The 21103-nt window shown below is 34.0% G+C and overlaps 1 protein-coding gene across 2 annotated transcripts in view; it reads left to right on the top strand.

Annotated features, from left to right (window-relative positions):
* The window catches only part of LOC128240848 (melatonin receptor type 1B-A-like), a 34332-nt gene that overhangs the window by 9259 nt on the left and 3970 nt on the right, over positions 1-21103 (top strand). For both annotated transcript variants that reach the window (XM_052957780.1, XM_052957781.1), the window contains exon 2: positions 18069-18290. In XM_052957780.1, the coding sequence (XP_052813740.1) occupies positions 18099-18290 (192 nt within the window). In that variant the 5' untranslated portion in view covers positions 18069-18098. The remainder of the gene's footprint in view (positions 1-18068; positions 18291-21103) is intronic.

Genomic DNA, 21103 nt, shown 5'->3' with positions numbered 1-21103 from the left:
ATAGTGATCTTGCGCTGGTAAGTACCTGCTGCCTTTTTCCAGTTGGTTGCAATCGGAAAACTTCGGCCTTCAATACATATATACTAAGTTTAAAGAGTAAAGTCCTTGGATTTAACTGCAAAATTGAAATTACAACGCGATCGAATTGCAGAGTAATTGCAGAGTAATAAATGTTCAGAATTCTGACATTGTAAGCCGTTAATAAACATTTTTTTGCATTTTAGTTCCTGATTTTTTATTTAAATTTTGTATTAATATTATATAAGGAACAAAGTATACATACTCATGATAGTGACATAACAAATTGAACATATTAATCGTACTATAAATAAATAATGGATATTTCTTACAACCAATAGCCGATTCATATGATTAAATATCAATTTCACACATAATAATCACAACATATGCAAGCAAGAATGCAACATTCAATGGTATAAAGATGCAGTCATAAATACAAACCAAGATCTTTTGAAAGAGAATACGCTGCGTAGTAAACGCCTGTTTTATTAACCAAAACGGAATTTCCTCACATATCATATAAAAACTGCACTAAGGGAGAGCTAAGTGCTCGATACAGTGGTTTCGAGTTACTGACAAATTTCGCCAAAGGAACGTTAATGTTGCCTTAAGGCAATAAGGCTGCTTCGAGTTAACAACTGGCCAAAATGATTGGTACCACATAGTTGTCAGTCGTTCACGCAGGGATCTGCTTTAACAAGTAGGAAGATCTATTCCACCATGTACGAAAAATAGTTTGATTTCAGCTCTGCATCCTTTAATAAAGTTTTTTTTATTTCATTGCTGTTTTGTTCAAGAATGTTAAAGCTTTTAAACGCGGTCACGTGATTTTGATAAACATCACGTGATATGTGTGGCGGTAATTATTATTGAACGGCAAAGGGAAGTAAGTGCTGGCGTGGTGTTTGCATCGTTAGGATACATTTATCTGATAACTAAGTATTCTGTAATTCTAAAGGAAATAACTGACTGAATTTCGAAAAGTCACTTATAATACATATTGCACTATCGCGATACTCTTTCCTATGTTATTGTTAGATGACATGAAGTTACATTTTAAATATTAAAAATGGGCGGAGAAAGCGTAGCGAACAAACCCTTTTTAATAACAGTCGGAACTTTAAACACTCGTGAAAGTTGAAACTCTTATTGATTTAGCCATATTTGTAAGGATTTAATGATTGCCTATCTGCAAATTCATTGGGTGCAAATGAAGGTTGTATTTTAAATCGACATACTGCTTCCTACTGAGCATCCGATGTGGATTTCTCATCGATATTTTGTTTCACTGTTCAATGTAAGTGTATACACATACATTATAAAACCCACTAAACACCTTTCCAAAAAGGCTAAATTTGAAATATGTCAAAGCTGGTAATACATATAAAGATGATAAATCAACAAGAAATGTAGATTTCGTTTGAATGATATCAGATGAATTATGCTTAAAATTGGTGATAGATTTAAGTTTGTTCCAACGGAATTACAGAGACCAAGCTTGTAGCGTAGCCTGAAAACAATACCCTTATGTTTAGTGAACATATGGTCAAAGTCATAAAAGAAATACATATAGATAACAGACTGGTGAAATGTTAGGTTTTCTCTTCGATACAGTCCATGTAAACACTTACAAACTGAGGGTTTATTGGTCCCAAGCCACCAGAGTCGTGGCAACCACCTTGTAACATTTCATATCTTGATTCCCCAGAAAGTCACGCGTCAACACCCACACAGTCAAAATGGCTGTATAGTATATGCAGTACGTAGAAACTGTTAGGTAATACATGCGTTTAGATTGCATGTATAAAAATATGTGTTTCTGTACGTGCTAATATTTTGATATACTATTGGCTGCATAGTATAATGACCAGCGTGACGGATCTATGTCACAAATGTGTGTTGTTTGATTTACGTCTACAATACGATATTTCCAGCTCATGGAATACCTTGAACACAAAAATAACACTTTAGATATGTATCTAAACATATTAACAATGCTTTTCTACGACTTTCTGCAAGCATTGATGCAGTTGCGTCATAGTGAGATAGTATAATCAATTTATATATATATATATATATATATATATATATATATTCTGTTTTGCATAATAAATTATGTACGTATATTTTTTTGGTATTTGTCACCTTCTCAAACTGTGTATATCTCATTCTATTTGTATTGTTCGTGATCAAAGGCTTATGTATTGCCGATATTGCCAATACAAACTTGACAAGTTAATAAATATAAAATGTATTAGTAATAGACTCTCGGTGAGTCTAATAAGCGAGAGAAAGCCTAAGGTCATCGTTGTTCCTGGATTCGAAAATAATAACGATCTCGATGAAATATTGCAATATTAACTTGGCGATAACAGAATCAGGGGCCAAGCAATTGACGTAAGAGGGGGCGTATCTTAGAGGCGCAACCTGTTGACATACGCCCCCACCTCAGAACTGACTTATATGACATAAACTATTGCATGGGGGGTTTAGGTTACTCCCTCAAGAAATTTTTAACAATTTGCAGTCGGAATTGTTGCATTTTTAGCGTATTTGATTACATTTTTCCCTTATTGAAATAAAAAGTAAACTTGAACGATTTTAGAGGAAGTGCGCGTCGGGTGCGCCCCCACTTAAACCGCTAGTGAGAATTTATATTTCTAGTACAATGAGTAGGCGGTCTGTCAAGTACAAGATATGAATGATAGCACAATTGACATTTCTACTGGAATCTCATTTATTCAGATTTTTTATCGTAAGCAGCAAATGACTTTGTTTACAGAACAATTTACCTTATCACTGGATCTGATCTAAATACAACAAGCGTTTATTGGATGCAAGTACTCATTTCCTATAAATGTTTCTTAAATTTGCGAACAGTTATTCGATAAACAGAACTAATTGCTCCCGAATGGCCATGTCTGTTTTCTAGGGCTGAAAATTATCACTGTCTCTCGCCATTAGCAGGGATTAAATCCTTTGTATATTTGAACTCATTTTTGTAAGTATTGGGGTTTTCTTGTTCTTGTTCTGTGAGGCAACAATCTTTCTTGTTTATATGGCATCTTTAATATGTATTATCATCTTTTATATATTTCAATTGTCGTCACAATAAAAGGTGTTTTGTATGTTTTATAATGTATGTGTATACATTTACTTTGTAGAATAAAACAAAATATCGATTAGAAAATCGATATCGAAAGCTCAGTAGGAAGCAGGATGTCGTTGCAGAAAGCAGGGATAATATCACTTGTATAATTGAAAATATTTTGTGTAAGTTTGGGGTTTTCTTGTTCTTGTACTGTAGGGCAACGCTCTTTCTTGTTTATATAGCATCAAGAGCACTACTTTCATGGCTTACTGGCTATCTTAGCGAAAGAAAACAGTATCTTGTTCTATCGAGTACATAATCTGACATTGTATCTGTAACATCTGGCGTTCCTGAAGGCTCTATTCTTCTTTCAAGTATATATAAACCACCTTGGGTACGAAATCAGGTTTCTAATGAAACTTTTTGCAGTTTATACAGCCTTATACATTAATGCTGCGTCAGGTCTACTTAACGACGAGTTGGCAAACATTCATACCTGGGCAGAACGTTGGCTAGTTTATTTTAATCCAGCGGAAACAGAGATACTTCTCTTCTCTCGAAAGATAAACAAACAAGCACATCCAACAGTTTTTATGAATAATACACAGATCAAAGATATCAATTCCCATACACCTGGATTTCACACTTTTAGTTCCTACTCCTGGCATGAACATAATCAGTATGTCAAACAAAAGGCCTGGTAGCGTATACATATCATGACGTCTGACAAATTATTTCTCGATCAAGGATCGCTATTTTATACAACAATTATGAGGACGGTATCTTGCAGGGATAAGAAGAAGAACTTAAGAAAGTATAACACAAGGCCGCCAGAATTATCTCCGATGCGTCTTTATCACGTCTTGTGTCTTTAAACAATTAAAGATAAAGGACACGATTGTATAAAGACACAAGACGTGATAACGACGCACCGGAGATAATTCTGGCGGCCTTGTGTTATACTTTCGTAACAAACTTTGTTAACAAACCCATCATAATTGTTCCTCAGATATAACGATGGAAATCAGAAGTGGAATGTGCACCACTCAAGGCTACGCGTGCATGGCAGCTCTCTTAACGAGCACTTTTTTAAGTGCAGGGAAATCAAAAACACATATCACTTTTTCATTCTCTGCCTTCTTTACCGGCATTCAAGAGCAAGTCTACTTGACATGTTACACATCTTTAGATCGATCACAATTCAACTGCTTCTGCTTTGCTCAAAAGTGGCAAAGAACAAAATCAACTCAACTATCTTCAAATGTTTCCTTATATTTATCACCCAGGGCCAGTATTCAATAAAGTTCTTATCCTTATCCTTAGACATACCTCAGTGATTCCATTCAGTTGATTGGTCAATTTATTTTACAGTCCAATCAAAAAGCTTAGATTTCACTCTTAAACACAACATAATTTGAACAGACCCGACATCAACCACCTACTTCTTGACATGTCATTTCTCTCTTTTCCCAAATCACTTGTAGTCTTTTATTTACTTCATTGCATACTGCCATTACACGCATATTCTCTGTTACTTACTCAATTTTGTACCCACCTGTCAATACGCAATACGATTCATAATGATCATTAAAACTATCCGCGACTTAACTACGATACACCTAAATGCAATTAGTTTACACCAACCACTTTACATTTTAAAGCTGGTTGTAAAAACGGCAAAAACATTGTATAAGCTATAAGCTTTATTCTCAATCGCTTGAATACATTTCAACTTGCATTTTAACTTGCACTGGTTTGCTTATGCTTAATGTTTGTACACCAAATATTGTATTATTTACCTAAATAAATACTGTTTAAACTCAACAAAGAAACCAATCTAACCTTGGAGAATTAATCATTAAGTTCCAGAACATCAACGTGCATGACAATGCAGTGTATGTCACTAATATCAGACTTAACATCATTTCCACACAGCAATAAGCATTTTTAAGAACATCAATATTTGATGAAGTTGCTACTTTGATAAGGATTTTGAATTACCAAGTGCTCGTCCATCGAACATTGACATGCTATTTGAATATACGATATGTAAGATATCTCAATATTTTTGCAGCTCACTTGAACCCCTTATAATTTGCTACCATGATAAGGATTTTGAATTGATAAGTGCTCTTCCATTGAACTTTGACATGCTATTTGAGTATACGATATGTAAGATATCTCAATATTTTTGCAGCTCACTTGAACCCCTTATAATTTGCTACCATGATAAGGATTTTGAATTGATAAGTGCTCTTCCATTGAACTTTGACATGCTATTTGAATATACGATATGTAAGATATCTCAATATTTTTGCAGCTCACTTGAACCCCTTATAATTTGCTCCATGATAAGGATTTTGAATTGATAAGTGCTCTTCCATTGAACATTGACATGCTATTTGAATATATGATATGCAAGATATCTCAATATTTTTGCAGCTCACTTGAACCCCTTATAATTTGCTACCATGATAAGGATTTTGAATTGATAAGTGCTCTTCCATTGAACATTGACATGCTATTTGAATATATGATATGTAAGATATCTCAATATTTTTGCAGCTCACTTGAACCCCTTATAATTTGCTACCATGATAAGGATTTTGAATTGATAAGTGCTCTTCCATTGAACATTGACATGCTATTTGAATATATGATATGTAAGATATCTCAATATGTCTGCAACATATGGGATTGCTTCTTGTCAACAAAAGTAGTGTTCAACGTTAATTACTTTCTTAAAATGGATTAATATAGGATTCCTTTATTTAAGTCATGATCAAATCCGCCGATATTCATCTGCAATTTATTTTTCTTGTTTGTGTTCCTTCGAGATTATTAAAATGATATAAGGATTTTTGACTGTTCCAAGGCGGTACCTAACAATCATTGATCAACTCCCCTTTTGTATGTTTTGTGATGTTGTTCCGTGTTTCTTGTTTGCGGATGTTTGTTTTGTTGTTTTGTGTTTTTGGCGTTGACTCTGTGCCATTCAACGAGTTCTATCTTTAAACTTTCGACTTCTAGACTTGTTTCTGTAGTTTTACTTATAAATATTGATAATATGGACCAGTGAAAAAATAAGTTAGAATACCCAAAATTGCGGTAAGTAAAGTACTGCGGCCATCTTGTCAACTTATCGTAATATCAGAAAGTTGAGCTAAATACTAAGCGCGTGTCGGAAATCGTATAGAGGTTTTATCTTGTAAATTTAAATAAACATAATCAAGCATTTCCGGTCTATTTGTTTCAAAATATATCTCATTACAAGGAAGAATAAACGATTCCGAAATTCGAAAATGCGATATTTTCGTTCATAAGATGTTCTAATTAAATAAAGAAATACTGTTCCTGACACGAGATTAGTAAAGATTAGTACCTTTTACCGAACAGTAATTATTTTTTACAAAGTCAGAGGTGAGCTTTGGAGTCCGCGAATGGTTCTCTCTGAGATATAGAGTTATCTTTCAAACCGTTTTTAACTAGCCGATGCCGCTTCATGTATAACAGAAAAATCGGAAAATTTTCAATGATTTTATTATTGTTTTACTTTCATTTTGTTTTCTCCTTGTTTGTACATTATAAGACTTTACGGGGACATAGCTTTAAAATTTGCATTTACTCAGGCGAGCTTTAAAAGATGACTGTCTTTGGCGACATCGCGCCTTTATAGAGTTAGCCCCTTTGCTCTGGCTTCATTCAGTTGTTATTTCTAGTCGTTAAGTAGTTGAAAATGACTTTAACAATATAAATGTTAGTTTCACTTTATTCTTCATTAATTTCAAGCTGATGCTGGCTCTTTGGAGGCTAATACTTTTAAATTTGTAATTACTGATACGTATTGTTACAAGCGCAAGGTCAAGGCCATATATTCTAACCGAAATGCGAAAAACAAACACATTATATATATATATTGTTATCTGTAAATGTTGGAGGTTTTTCTCTTGAACAGGCAGTCAACAATCTCAGATTTCTAATGAACGATGTGTTCAACTACCAGTCTAATTACAAACAATGTATCACTTATCCTTTGGGATGAAACAACTTTAAGCCCAAATAATTAGTTTTAAACAAATGGAGAACATGAATCAGCCACTCCGATAGCTCACTGAAATTTGACCTTAAACAAATGAAACTACTGACTTAGTCACATTGGAAAATGCTTAAGTGCTAGAAGGCATTGTCAGTGTTGAACTAACATTACTGTTACAGAAGAATCTCTACGAAATGTACTCTGTGCATGCGAAGAATCTCTTCTAAAATTCTATAGTCTAGTCTGCAATGCAGATCAGCATTCAACTCCTTAGAAATTATGCAACTTTTCTACACTCAAGAGATGGTCTGAGGTTGAAAACGAAAGTGTTCTAAGTGACATTAAATGAAACAGCTCATATAACCGTTTTGCTTTCACCTCTTGTGGTACACTGAATTGTTTTTCTTCAAATTCCAAAATGAATAAAAATATGCTATTTCCTCTGTTGTTGTCATGTTTTGATGGAGTGCTTTAGTGCCCGGTAGAATTCTATCTGTCTGTTGCAAAAGTTATTTATGATAAACCTTCCCTTTTTAAAGTAGAACATCAAATATGTTTAAATAATATGTGTTGATTGATAGTACGACAAAGATTACATATTCCAGGTAGTTGAGACTTACCACAATGTAAGTTCAGAATAATGTCTATTGCAAATATACAGTATGATAACAGAGGATGAACAATATTAAGAATACTTATCAAGACTAGCATTACGAATACATACTGATTCTTTAACGTAATCGCAGAGCTTAACTAGCTCATACTTATTGACAGAGTTAAATATAGAGGTGGGTACATAATTATAACGTGTTAGGCACATACACACAAAATGGTAACAATGGTAAATGGTTTAAAACAGTTACGTTTCATTAATATCTCAGCCGAAGCAGTGTCCTATAGAAAAGTAAAAATACAATAGGAGAGCTATGACAAAATAGAAGAAATACAATAGGAGAGCTACGACAAAATAGTAGATATACAATAGGAGAGCTATGACAAAATAGTAGAAATACAATAGGAGAGCTACGACAAAATAGTAAAAATACAATAGGAGAGCTACGACAAAATAGTTGAAATACAATAGGAGAGCTATGACAAAATAGTAGAAATACAATAGGAGAGCTATGACAAAATAGTAGAAATACAATTAGAGAGCTATGACAAAATAGCAGAAATACAATAGGGGAGCTATGACAAAATAGTAGAAATACAATAGGAGAGCTATTACAAAATAGTAGAAATACAATAGGAGAGCTAAGACAAAATAGTAGAAATATAATAGGAGAGCTATTACAAAATAGTAGAAATACAATAGGAGAGCTATGACAAAATAGTAGATATACAATAGGAGAGCTATGACAAAATAGTAGAAATACAATAGGAGAGCTACGACAAAATAGTAAAAATACAATAGGAGAGCTACGACAAAATAGTAGAAATACAATAGGAGAGCTATGACAAAATAGTAGAAATACAATAGGAGAGCTATGACAAAATAGTAGAAATACAATTAGAGAGCTATGACAAAATAGTAGAAATACAATAGGGGAGCTATGACAAAATAGTAGAAATACAATAGGAGAGCTATGACAAAATAGTAGAAATACAATAGGAGAGCTAAGACAAAATAGTAGAAATACAATAGGGGAGCTATTACAAAATTGTAGAAATATAATAGGAGAGCTATGACAAAATAGTAGAAATACAATAGGAGAGCTATGACAAAATAGTAGAAATACAATAGGAGAGCTATGACAAAATAGTAGAAATTGGGCGATGTTTTGAGACATAAGGTATGAAAGCAATGATTTGTGTACATCAGTTTAAGAACATTGTACAACAAATATCTACGCCATCTCAGTTCATTAATGATTTAAATAGCTAGTATACGGCGTTTCGGACTTATAAGGTGATGGGTGAACAAAATACACGAACACAGATAAACACTAATCAATCAATAACCATTCTTCACAAAAGTAGGATAAGTAAGCAGTTTGAAAAAGAAGAGGAGAAGAGTGGCCTTTTCAAAACGTTCGAACGCCGTGGATAATGATCATTAATCCATCTGCAGTGAGTGATCATTTCAAACAACACATAGATAGAGAACAGACATGCGTAGACGTGACAATATGCACGTTCTTGTTTAGAAGCACAAAACAACATAATCTCTCTTGCCTTGTAAACATATTATCTCTTATATTTACACATAATGTATTTATGTTCAACAGAAAATCCTAAACCAGACAACCAGATAATAAACATAGATGTTTGATGCCAACGAAGATGTTCAGTATATGCGTCTAGCTTCCGATCAGGTTCCTCATTGTCTGTACTAAAATGCATGTTTTCATTTGTTATTTCTTTCATGAAATAAAAAGGGTAAAACCTACAGACAAATTTCAAACAGATAAACACACATGACACAAACGAAATATTCATTTGCTCCTTATCATAAGAAGCCTACGTGCGTTTGCCATTTTAGGTAGACTACGTACGTTTGCCAAATTTGAAAATGCATTTTTGTACATATTGCATCGCACAAAGTATTCATAAAACAATTAAAAACAATAATTGAACAACTGAAAAACAATCATTTGAATAAAATGTGGCAATTTATCAAAATATGTGACATTAAAACACTACCTACGTGCGTTTGCATTCATGGACACAATTTGTATCGAAGTGTTCTCGGAAACTATGCAGACATGAATGGTGACCAATACACCGATCGAAAGACAAAATAATGCATTCTTTTTTGCGCTATGTCATTTGAACGAACTCTCGCGTATAACAAAAAAAAAATCGATAAGAAACTTACCTTGATTGACGATCAATTGAGCCAAAATACTACTGGCGTTTGCATTTGTGGTCACGTGACTTTTTTGCTCATCCCCGGTGAAACAGTTGATAATGATTTTCCTGGCTCTTCCGGATCATTACATTAATGTTTCATTACTTAAATTTACATTTATATGTCCCTTTATATGGTCCCCAGTAGACTCATCTTCAATTACTGGCAATTTCGCATTTTCAATCAAAGCCTAGCTTTACGAATACTGAATAGAAATTTGAGAATGATATAAAATGATAGCAAATAAAGAGATATATACAAACACTATGCACGAAACGATAAAAAACACTATAAAGAGATATATAAATGAACTAAGACACAATACCAATGCACAATGATATGCTGGTATTTCAGACTGAAATGAAAACAAACTTGTTAAATATATACTATGTCTCGCTTCTTTCATTTGTTCGAGCTGGAATTGAGTTCAATGTGCTTTATGTAAACAAAAAACCAGAACGCAATATCTAGTACTTTTATAAATGCATAACGAAATATATTGAAACGAGTTTGGTGTTATCTGACAAGAAAAATGCTGGTAACATGAGTATGGAGACTGAAATTGAATGTTGAAAAAAAGTAATTTCATTCATAACAAAACATTTGAATATACCATGGAAAGCACGTGTTTTCGCGATACACCTTTTATTGCTCTGATATGCATTTTATTACCTGTGAGATAATCATTCACTGAAATCCCAGATCTGCAATGCTAACCCAAAGGTGATTGAATTAGCTTTTCTTTTCAAGAAATAGGGTCGTATTACAGTGTATTTTCACAGCAGGAAGTATTCTTTTGTTTGATTCCTGTCAGGATACACACCACTAATATTTATTGTAAGGTTTGATTGAATAACCCTTTCGCAATTTGAAATCATAGTACAGGTTACTCTCAAAGGTACACACTTTAGGTTGATGCATTTTTATCAGTGTATTAACATTTTTGTTTTGTTTTGATCATTAAAGTCAAATCAGTAAAACATGATAATGCATTTAGATTAAAAACATGCATTGCTTCGCACCAACCTTTATAGTGTGCCTTTAAAAAGGTAGTCATAAACACATTTGTATATGTATAATATAATCATTTGTAAATATATTAAACAATAGAAACTACAGGGACAACACACTGATGCCAAATTATACTACGATTTGTTAAATGGTACAAGGAGCAGAAAAGATTCTTTAAGCGACGCGTCATGAATTTCAAAATACGGTACATAGTAGAGTTTGACTCACGTAATGTTTGATTAAGTAAGTTAATGCATACTTTGATAAGATTTGCCTTTTGCGTTTTATCTTTATTAAGGAATGTTGGGATAAGAGTTTTGTGCACATAAACTGGTTTAAACCCCCAGTAAATTTACATTTTACTGACCGTTCCAAGGCGGTACCTAACAATTCTTGATAAACATACCTATGTTTTTTTATATATATAGTCTGTATGCACTGCGCTATTTGTGGAGTTGTTTGCTGTTCTTCAATGTTTCTTGTCTGTGATTTTGTGTTCTATTTCTTTGGCGTTTGCCCAGTGCCACTAAACTTGGTTTATGTTTAAACTTTTTGCTACTGAGCTTGTTTCTGTAGGGTTTTGCATAAATATTACAATATTGGAACGGACAACGAAACAAAGCAATTGAGCGAACGCGTTTCCGAACACACAACCACAAATTTGTTCCCGTATCTATCTATAAAAGCAAACGTAGATGCACCTTTTATTGTATAAGCCCCATCGTAGCCAGTATGAACTGAGCGAATAAACCGTAAATATTTTCCCTTCATTACAAATTTCAAATATTCTTCTCAGTGATTATCGTTCTTGTATTTGACGACTGTGTTTATACAAGCTTCATTATCCTCCCGTTGGAATTCATTGCATACGTAAATATTAATTAATTAATCGAGATCTTGTATTTGCAATATCAATATTTACATTTCCAACACATGCGTATTAAACCATAACCATACAATCATCATGCCATTGTCATGAAGGAAAAGCAAATAGATGTTGGAAATATATTGTGCCGCAACTTAAAGAAAATAAATCCATGGACAATTCGTTGGTTGATTTCTTAAGCGGCTCTCTTTGTATCAATGTCTTCGATATTAAGTGTCAATACCTTTCTTTTTGAAATATCATAATTTTAGTTTGAAAATCCACATATGTTTTAATCATGTGCAGATTTCAGGTTGACTGTAGACTATTTCTCTCTTCCATTGCATTTTTAAGCTTTAGGGTCAAAACATTACAATCATAAGTGTCTGTCCGATTTTGTTTGAAGTATGGCAATTGCGTTTCAAAGAATCAATATTTTGGGGTGTATTTCATATTGTTAAATATAATACAATAATAGTTTGTACAAAATTACACAAGTCTCTGTTATAACAGAATGTGTCGTATCAAGCACACCTGTTTGTAGAAAAACCAAGACTTCGAAATCGATGTTTGCTTGTGCGAGGTAGATATTACCTGAACTTATAGAAAAAACTACAACATTTTGTTATGCATCGCCCACTTTATATATTGCTACTTTCGAATTCAACTATATAAACTTCAAGGAAAAATTGAATGAAACATACTTACTATTAAAATGCTGAAAGGCTAGAAAATCATTACCAAACAAGGGACAAATCGTAACAAGACAATCATTAAACAACTAAAGAACTATCGTCATTATTTAACGCGTGGGTATTAGCCTTGGAATGGCCAGTGAATATTTAGTACTACTGGGGTGTGTGTGGGGCCTAACTTGTGTGGGGTTGTGCTTGGGTAAACCAGTTTACGACCGCTCAACCTAACACACTTGGAAGTTACATCCAAGCCTTAAGTGTTTTGCAAAACATACGGCAGATGATTGCTTGGTTTAAGCAGTGTCTGGCCTGTAAACTAAAGGGATACAAGACAAATATTTAGATATTTGAAGATAGAATTATATCGCTTTATATAATTAAATTACGAAAATTTGCATCCTCGCGTAACAAAGTCAGTATTAATTAAGGCTATGGGACGAAGCGAGCTTGAAAATAACCCGCAAGAACTAGTTTTACGAGTTTATTGATAAATCAGCTAATACACTATATCATGACCGTACGAGGACAGGACAATGTCAACAATTCCCAGATTTAAACAAGATAACAAACTTGTAATATGAATGGAAACAAGTGTTTGGTTCAAACCACCTTATCGCTAAGCTAAGGTCAGCGAAGCTCTTCATAAGGTTTTAGTTTGCTTATACAACGCGTAAATGACCGTTTGAACCAAAATCTTTTCCTTAAAGCAGAAGACAATTCCAATTTATAGCAGGAACTACACGTCTTCCTCCGTTTCTTTTATTAATAAAGACCACTGGTTTAAAAGACAACAACTTTTCGTAAGTAACATTAATAAATTAACAACATTAGTGATTTTTGCCTTAAGCATGAATAACAGATAACCTAAACATGAACCAGTCTGTAAAAAAACATTAGCTACTTCTGTAAAGCATTCAATTTTAGAAGTGCGTATAATCTGTTTTTCTGTTATCGACATGAACGATACCACTATTATATGTATTCTGTGTACTAGATTGATATGCAATTAAGATCCTATTCTCCTATTCTCAGGAGGAATTTTGCACCAAGGCCGATTATCCTGAATCCCAATTGCGTTCTCTGTTTGAACTGTGGTCTGTGTTTTAGGATCAGCCGATTTCTATGTACATTTGGTGCTGTAAGGTGCATGATTCCATCAAGGCTTTGTAAACTGATTAATGCTATTTACTGTGACCAATTGATAGGACCGCGAGCACACTGAAATAACCTACTTGTTTTCAAATTTCGAGATGTCAAGGTCGTGTCCTAAGGTATGCGTCATCCAAAGTATAATTTTGGATTCGTCACTGACTACGTTTGAACACAAGTGTAAACATAAATTTGCAGCGGTATTTAAAGCAGCCATTTGATGATAAGTAGTCATTGCTAGATTGCAGTTCTGATTTCATGTTGGGATATACGTATGGGGTAAATATGTGCATATAATCGCAAATAACCGCTGTGCACATACACGGGTTGTACGATACTATTAAGATTTCTCACACTATGTCGGGAGATCTAGTATGTGTTTGACTATCCATTTGTTAAAATGCTTCCATTACCATGCATTATGATAATATAAATGTATGTATTTATGAACATACATGTAGCAGTTTCAATCTCGTACACAACTTTTATGGTCTCGTTCATTTAACATACGATACTTAATAATACTAAACAGACAAAACCAATTCAGATGCGCTGAAATGTAAATGATTTTACCTTTTAAACCAGACCAAAACACATTGTTGTGGTATCATAACATCTTTTCATCTAACTTTTTGTTTTAAATTTCATTATGACATAATATTCTAGAGAAAAAACGAACATATTTCAAAAAGTAACATGGACGAGAGACGATTACTTTTTTTGTTCGAGTTGAGTTATCTTCAATACCTTTAAATTAAGAAAGGAAACACCAGCATTTGGCAGGACAATGTTTTTAATGATAATTGGCAGTATTACAGTTTTGTCTGAAAAATGAATGTCTTAGCCTAATTTAGATTGCTTTTGTAGTTTGTGCTAGTGGTATGTTCTTACCAAATTGGACTGCGGATTTTGTTCTTAGTTACTAATGGTGTATTTTGTGCTAAAGGATATTGACAGATTTGCAGTCAATAGTTCCAGACTGCTTGTATAATATAAACGATTCATGCCTGATATACAGAAACTAATGTAGTTATAAGCTATGTGTGATAAGCAAACATGTTGAGGTTGTCCGGTAAGCGCAGTGGTTTTAGCACATTGTTTTCTTTTTGACATCTCAGATATTATATTTGCTAGAGTTGTGTGCATTCTTTAGACAAATGAGTTAATCTTCGATGTTATTATAGATTCCAACACACCAGCTACAAAAATAAACCACATTTCTCACCAGTTATAAAAGAGTTATATAATTATATGAATAATCCGATGCAGAAATAGCAATTGTATAAACAAGAAACATGACTTAAATATGACATTGATACATAACGGGTTTCCACTGCTTCCGGAGAATCTTTCTACCAGGCTGCATTCAATGCAGAAGTTAACTGTTCGCTATCATGTTAAGCTATATCTTCTCGACTGTTTTGTACTTATGGTAAAAAATCCGGCTTTTTCATTTAAAAGATCTAGACGGTCATCTACTATTACTCTCAACTTCGTTATTAGTTGTATTAACAAAATTACTCTCGTGTCTATTGAGGGTATGGAAGGCACTGTTTGAAATATTTTTTTGGCAGTCTATGAAGAACATAACTATTCACGTATATGCAGGACAGTTATTTTCTCCTGACAAGGTTGAATTTCAAAGATTTCTAACATATTACTATAGTATAATGATTAATTCCTGCAATTTTGTGTTTTGGCTCATATTGAGTTGCGCTACAAAAATGCTCAAAGTAACCGTTAAAAATGCGAGACAAACATGCAACGCTCCTTTTGCCCTTCCACTTGGTGCAATTTTACTACGACTCTTAGAGCATTTTCTTAATTTTGCCTTCGAGTATGAATGCGCGTAATGATGGACAATAGGGCGACAAGTAGCAGAAATAAGACGCCACAGATTACCGGCTTATCTGATTAATGTCCTACAACACACACATTTGGTCAGTTATTACCATTGATCAATGTCGTGTAACCATTTTCTGTCTTTCTTGAAAGATACCAATGTCCCATATTGGTGGTGCCTTTGATTCCTCGCGTTAATATTTAACACAAAAAAGACCACATCAGCCTCAGTATATTGAAAAGCATAAGTTCCTGATACAATTTGTCCATTGTTAGCATTGATATTCAATAGCCTGGAGTAAATTAATCATGCCTCCGGAACACCCAAGAGGCTAACGTACCATGTTGATTACAGTAATTGTAATGAAATTCAAAAGACAGTTCACAGCATCAATAAATAACTGGTGAAGCTTATCGTTATGATTGAAATGCTATATTGGTGACATTGGCATTGAAAGAAAATCCTCAGGAATAAAACATAGTAATTTGTTAAGGCTCTAACATTTTGCTATGCATTAGTGTGCCATATATGTGATTGGTATTGAACATAAGAATGCTGATTTTTTCTGATTCATGCTCAATTAAAAACAAACAAACAGACTCACTTGTGCAGGACGGATCAGGCGGTAACAAAACCAATAGACACAAGCCTGCTTGGAGTATTGGAGCTTGATCTGAACTCTTAGAACACTTGTGAAGTTCATTACTATTTCAACTGTCGGCAGGTTGCATGCTTGTTTGTGATAGTTTGTTTAAAATACCCGATAAGGATTTCAAAAGGGATTAACAAGTGAAGCTAATATGGTATAATCCGCCCGTTGGCTAATATTTCATTGTCCGTTCACACATGTAATGTCGCTTATAATTGTGATCGAAATGAAGTTTGGTTTGATCATATAGCATTGGATATATTGCATATTTATATGTAAGTATGATCGATGTAATAAAAATATGCTTTATAATTAAATACAAAGCAAGATTTAGTTAATGGAAGCATTACAAACTTTCCTGTGTAGACTACCAATAAGACGTAAGTTTTTTTAATATACAAATATTCATATAACGGGACGTCATTTAGATTAACACTGATACTGCGGGGGACATATTGTCTGTACCTTCTTTAAAAGTAGGGGCATGTAACCATATGTAAGATATAAGCAAATTTATTATTACATATTAAATTTTGCTGATGAAAGCTTTTGAAGGCATAGGTAAAGAAAGTAAAAGTATGAATAAGTCATTATATTTTCCAAGAAAAGTGATATGTTTTTTGTAATTGAAAAGAGCAAGTTCCTGACAGTTTTTAAGAAAATGATCGAAAACAGGAACTGTTAAATATGCTCAAGTTAAAAATAATAAAAGTGTAATAAAGTTTTTATCATATCCTGATTTTTTAAATGTACATAAAAGGCACGTGTTCTTATTGCAATCATCATCCGGGTATATTTGCGTTTATATCCGTATAATAAATATGTTATCGCATTTTGATGCAAAACATACCTTTCTACGTTAACAAAGGTCATACAACTTAAGGTTACTTCATGAAAGACAATCATGCATTTTGAAATATGATATTAACACTTAAATATTCTTGAATGATGTGCTGGTGTTTTATAAAAAATGAAAGGAATAAAAAAATGCGTATGTAGATCACGCCTACAACATAAATGATACAAAGCCATTGGTCCAGGACTGGTCACGTGTTGACCCGATATGTTTCCATATTAGGTCACTAATCACAATATCGTACTTCAATGGCGTCTTTTTCCAAATTCGATGAATAAATTTAATATTTCCCATATATTTATTAATGTTAACAAGTTGTTATATATACGATACTGGTTCTTGACCCGATATTGGATATATGGGCACATGAAACCATATTCTTTTGCAAACGATTGACTTATATATGATATAGATGACAAATACATTTAAGAAGTTACGTAGTGTAATTGTGCTATTATGCAATGTGAGGTGCACAAAAATTGAACGGATTTGAGGAGCTTTGTTGAAAAGAACATTAACATGTTATATGAAATGTCCATACATGCCCGTATAAAATATATATTTATCGATAAGACCCCCTGTCTATTAACAGAGCTGAGCACTTGTGCGAGTGAATTAAATCCGACGTCATTTCCTCAGTACTTAACAAAACCAAAAGCCTGCTTGTGATTAAACAAACTAAACTGAAAATACAGATTAATGGGAAGGAAAGGCCTATGAAAAACATAAGCAGAACTTCTGCTTTCAAGTTGGACGTTATTGGGTAATACGTTGAAGAACGTTTACTTTAACAGCTATGATAACTTATATGATTCAATGCTCAAATATTTACCTAAAATCAATTGACCTATTGATACGGATTTGTCTCGGACCCCCTTGCCAGTTTAAGCGAACGGCTGTTGAAGCAGCGTAAACTAAAAAGTGTTGACATCACTAATCACACCTTCGATTCTTTTCCTCGAATTTTCCTGGTTCGATGATATCCATTCTTTCATTTTCAGAATGACGCCATCACCAACGTTATCGTAAAAATGGCAGACGACATTGACTCAGATCTCCATCCCATGTTTCAAGTAATGCTCGAACGGACGGACGATTGGCGTCCAGGAGAGAACGTCTCCAGTCTGGATTACAACTTTCTCTCACGGCATCCGTCAATGTCCATCTTTTTCCTTGTACTGACGTCCATTGCAGCGTTTATGGGGAATGTTGGTAACTTTATGGTGAGTTTTCATCGAGTATGGTTAAATGTATCTTGAAAATAGAACATAACTTAAATGAAGTAGCATTGTGGCACTTTTCACTACCATAAATTTGATGCTTACAGTTTGGCCAATGACAATCGAGGATTTTCTCCCATGTTTCTGTTAATTATATCTACGTACATCGATGCAAAAGAATGCATCAAAATAATTTTTCGCATAAATATCTATTGAGTTTTTTTTTAAGTCCGTCTATTTTTCATCAAATACTTAATGTAGGATATTTTAAATTTGCTAGTCATCAATTTTACATCAATTGATTCTTACTAATGCACGATAAACACGAAAATAAGTAAGAGTTCTATTTCGAAGATCTTTTAAAAATGTATAGCAGGCTACCTCGACCTGTTGATCTAAAAAAATGCAAATGAGGCAATATAATTTCTATTATATCAGAGAACTGACGAGAGACTCTCAACGATTGTAAATGTTGCCTCACTTTGAAAATAGTCTTCTAATACGACAAAATCTTACATTTAATTTAATTTTCATCCGGAATAATATTTATTAGTGTTTAGTTTTAAACATGCAAAATACAATAATTTATAATTTCCTAAATTTATCTGCATTGCGGTTCTCGCACGCGTACGCAGGAAATTATTTTTCTTTGAAAAAGATCTAGATTGAGTATTTTCGTCACTTAATTGTGCTAATTGCATAATGACAAATTGCATCGTTCTTGATTTAAGCGCACTTTCCCATGAAAACAGCTCAATACGATGGTAAAATGATGATTGGACTTGTCATCATTTTTATTGATTTGGAATCAAGCTTTGTTTGGTTAATGATGTATTTTGAAATTATTAGATTAATGTTATTTAAACAGCAAATCGATTCATGTCAGGCAATTGCGTAAAAACGCAAATCGTTTTGCTTTCGAATGTTTCAGCGAGTTGAACGACATTCGGATGTTTTAAATACGGGCTTATCGTTTATATAACATTGGATAAACATCAGTTTAGTATTTCAGTAACGAACAAATTGTTGATGGGTTTGTAGTTATTATTGGAGGATTAGGCATCGATGCTGAAGTTCATCTTAGTCTGGATTGAGATATCGTAAACTTGTTAAATCCGTATCTCAAATGCACTATTGGCTTCTCCAACTTTACTTGACATTCATGCAATTTGTGCCTATTATCTCGTGCCATTGTGCATCTCGTTAAATGTTTATTTGGGAATCGAGCCTTGACCTTTTAAGCAATGACATAGAAAGAGATTCGCTACTAGTCGTTCTGTTGTTTGAATATTGCGGCTCCAGGCTGTCCCTCTAGTAGTGTTTGAATATTGCGGCTCCAGGCTGTCCCTCTAGTAGTGTTTGAATATTGCGGCTCCACGCTGTCCCTCTAGTAGTGTTTGAATATTGCGGCTCCAGGCTGTCCCTCTAGTAGTGTTTGAATATTGCGGCTCCACGCTGTCCCTCTAGTAGTGTTTGAATATTGCGGCTCCACGCTGTCCCTCTAGTAGTGTTTGAATATTGCGGCTCCAGGCTGTCCCTCTAGTAGTGTTTGAATATTGCGGCTCCAGGCTGTCCCTCTAATAGTGTTTGAATATTGCGGCTCCAGGCTGTCCCTCTAGTAGTGTTTGAATATTGCGGCTCCAGGCTGTCCCTCTAGTAGTGTTTGAATATTGCGGCTCCAGGCTGTCCCTCTAGTAGTGTTTGAATATTGCGGCTCCAGGCTGTCCCTCTAGTAGTGTTTGAATATTGCGACTCCAGGCTGTCCCTCTAATAGTGTTTGAATATTGCGGCTCCAGGCTGTCCCTCTAGTAGTGTTTGAATATTGCGGCTCCAGGCTGTCCCTCTAGTAGTGTTTGAATATTGCGGCTCCAGGCTGTCCCTCTAATAGTGTTTGAATATTGCGGCTCCAGGCTGTCCCTCTATTAGTGTTTGAATATTGCGGCTCCACGCTGTCCCTCTAGTATACCTTTCGTTTTTGACGGTGTACAACGGTGTCCATATTTGTTCTACATCTGTGTTCACATTATGTTGTATGACGCTGAAGTTTTTGTTTAAAATCACCACAAACGGATCATATATTTTTATAATGAAAAAAAAACGTGCAAATAAAATAGAACCGTATATAAAAGTGTGCTTTATTTTACATTTATCTGATTTACATACTGAACAACGACACTAAACTAGACAGAGACAGGTCCCAAGTAGTTAAACAAAGTGTACAGTTCGTTTGGAATTAACCGTCTGTATTCTTAAATAATTTCAACATTTAAGTGCGTGCCAATTCCGACGAATATTTTTATGCACCACTAACTGAATTCAATGTTTTTGTCTTTTGTATTGTAAATGTGATTAGTAGTGGAAATTCTAAATATTTCACATTCCAAATATTGGGTTATTATTGATGATTTTTTTTTTGTAAATCAGGAAAAGTTATCTTGGCATTGCATATCGGCAAAACAATTTCAATCTATAAGATGATACAATAGAGCGGGCGTACCTCGTACCTTTTATGTTTTTGCGTCGACCGATGACAATCGAGGATTTTTAAAATGTTCCGCTCAATAATTTTACGTAGATAGATCCTGACAAAAGCACCAAATAGTTCAAGAGTCAACCTTTTACGATCTACGGAAAGAACAGCCCAAATCGAACTCTAACATATACATAATGAACAGAAAATGGATAACTTTGACTTAACCAAAAAGCCAGTTTTATACAATTGGCAGTCAATGTTTATTGTCTTGTGTAGCTCTGTATCTGTTGAATGGTGTATGTTAGGCTTGATCATTGAGACTTTAAACAGAAGTTTCATTAGT

This window comes from Mya arenaria, chromosome 7 (genome assembly GCF_026914265.1).
Source record: "Mya arenaria isolate MELC-2E11 chromosome 7, ASM2691426v1".
NCBI classification, from domain to species: Eukaryota; Metazoa; Mollusca; class Bivalvia; order Myida; family Myidae; genus Mya; species Mya arenaria.
Note: the sequence above shows the minus strand (reverse complement) of the source record. Positions and strands in the feature narration are given on the sequence as shown.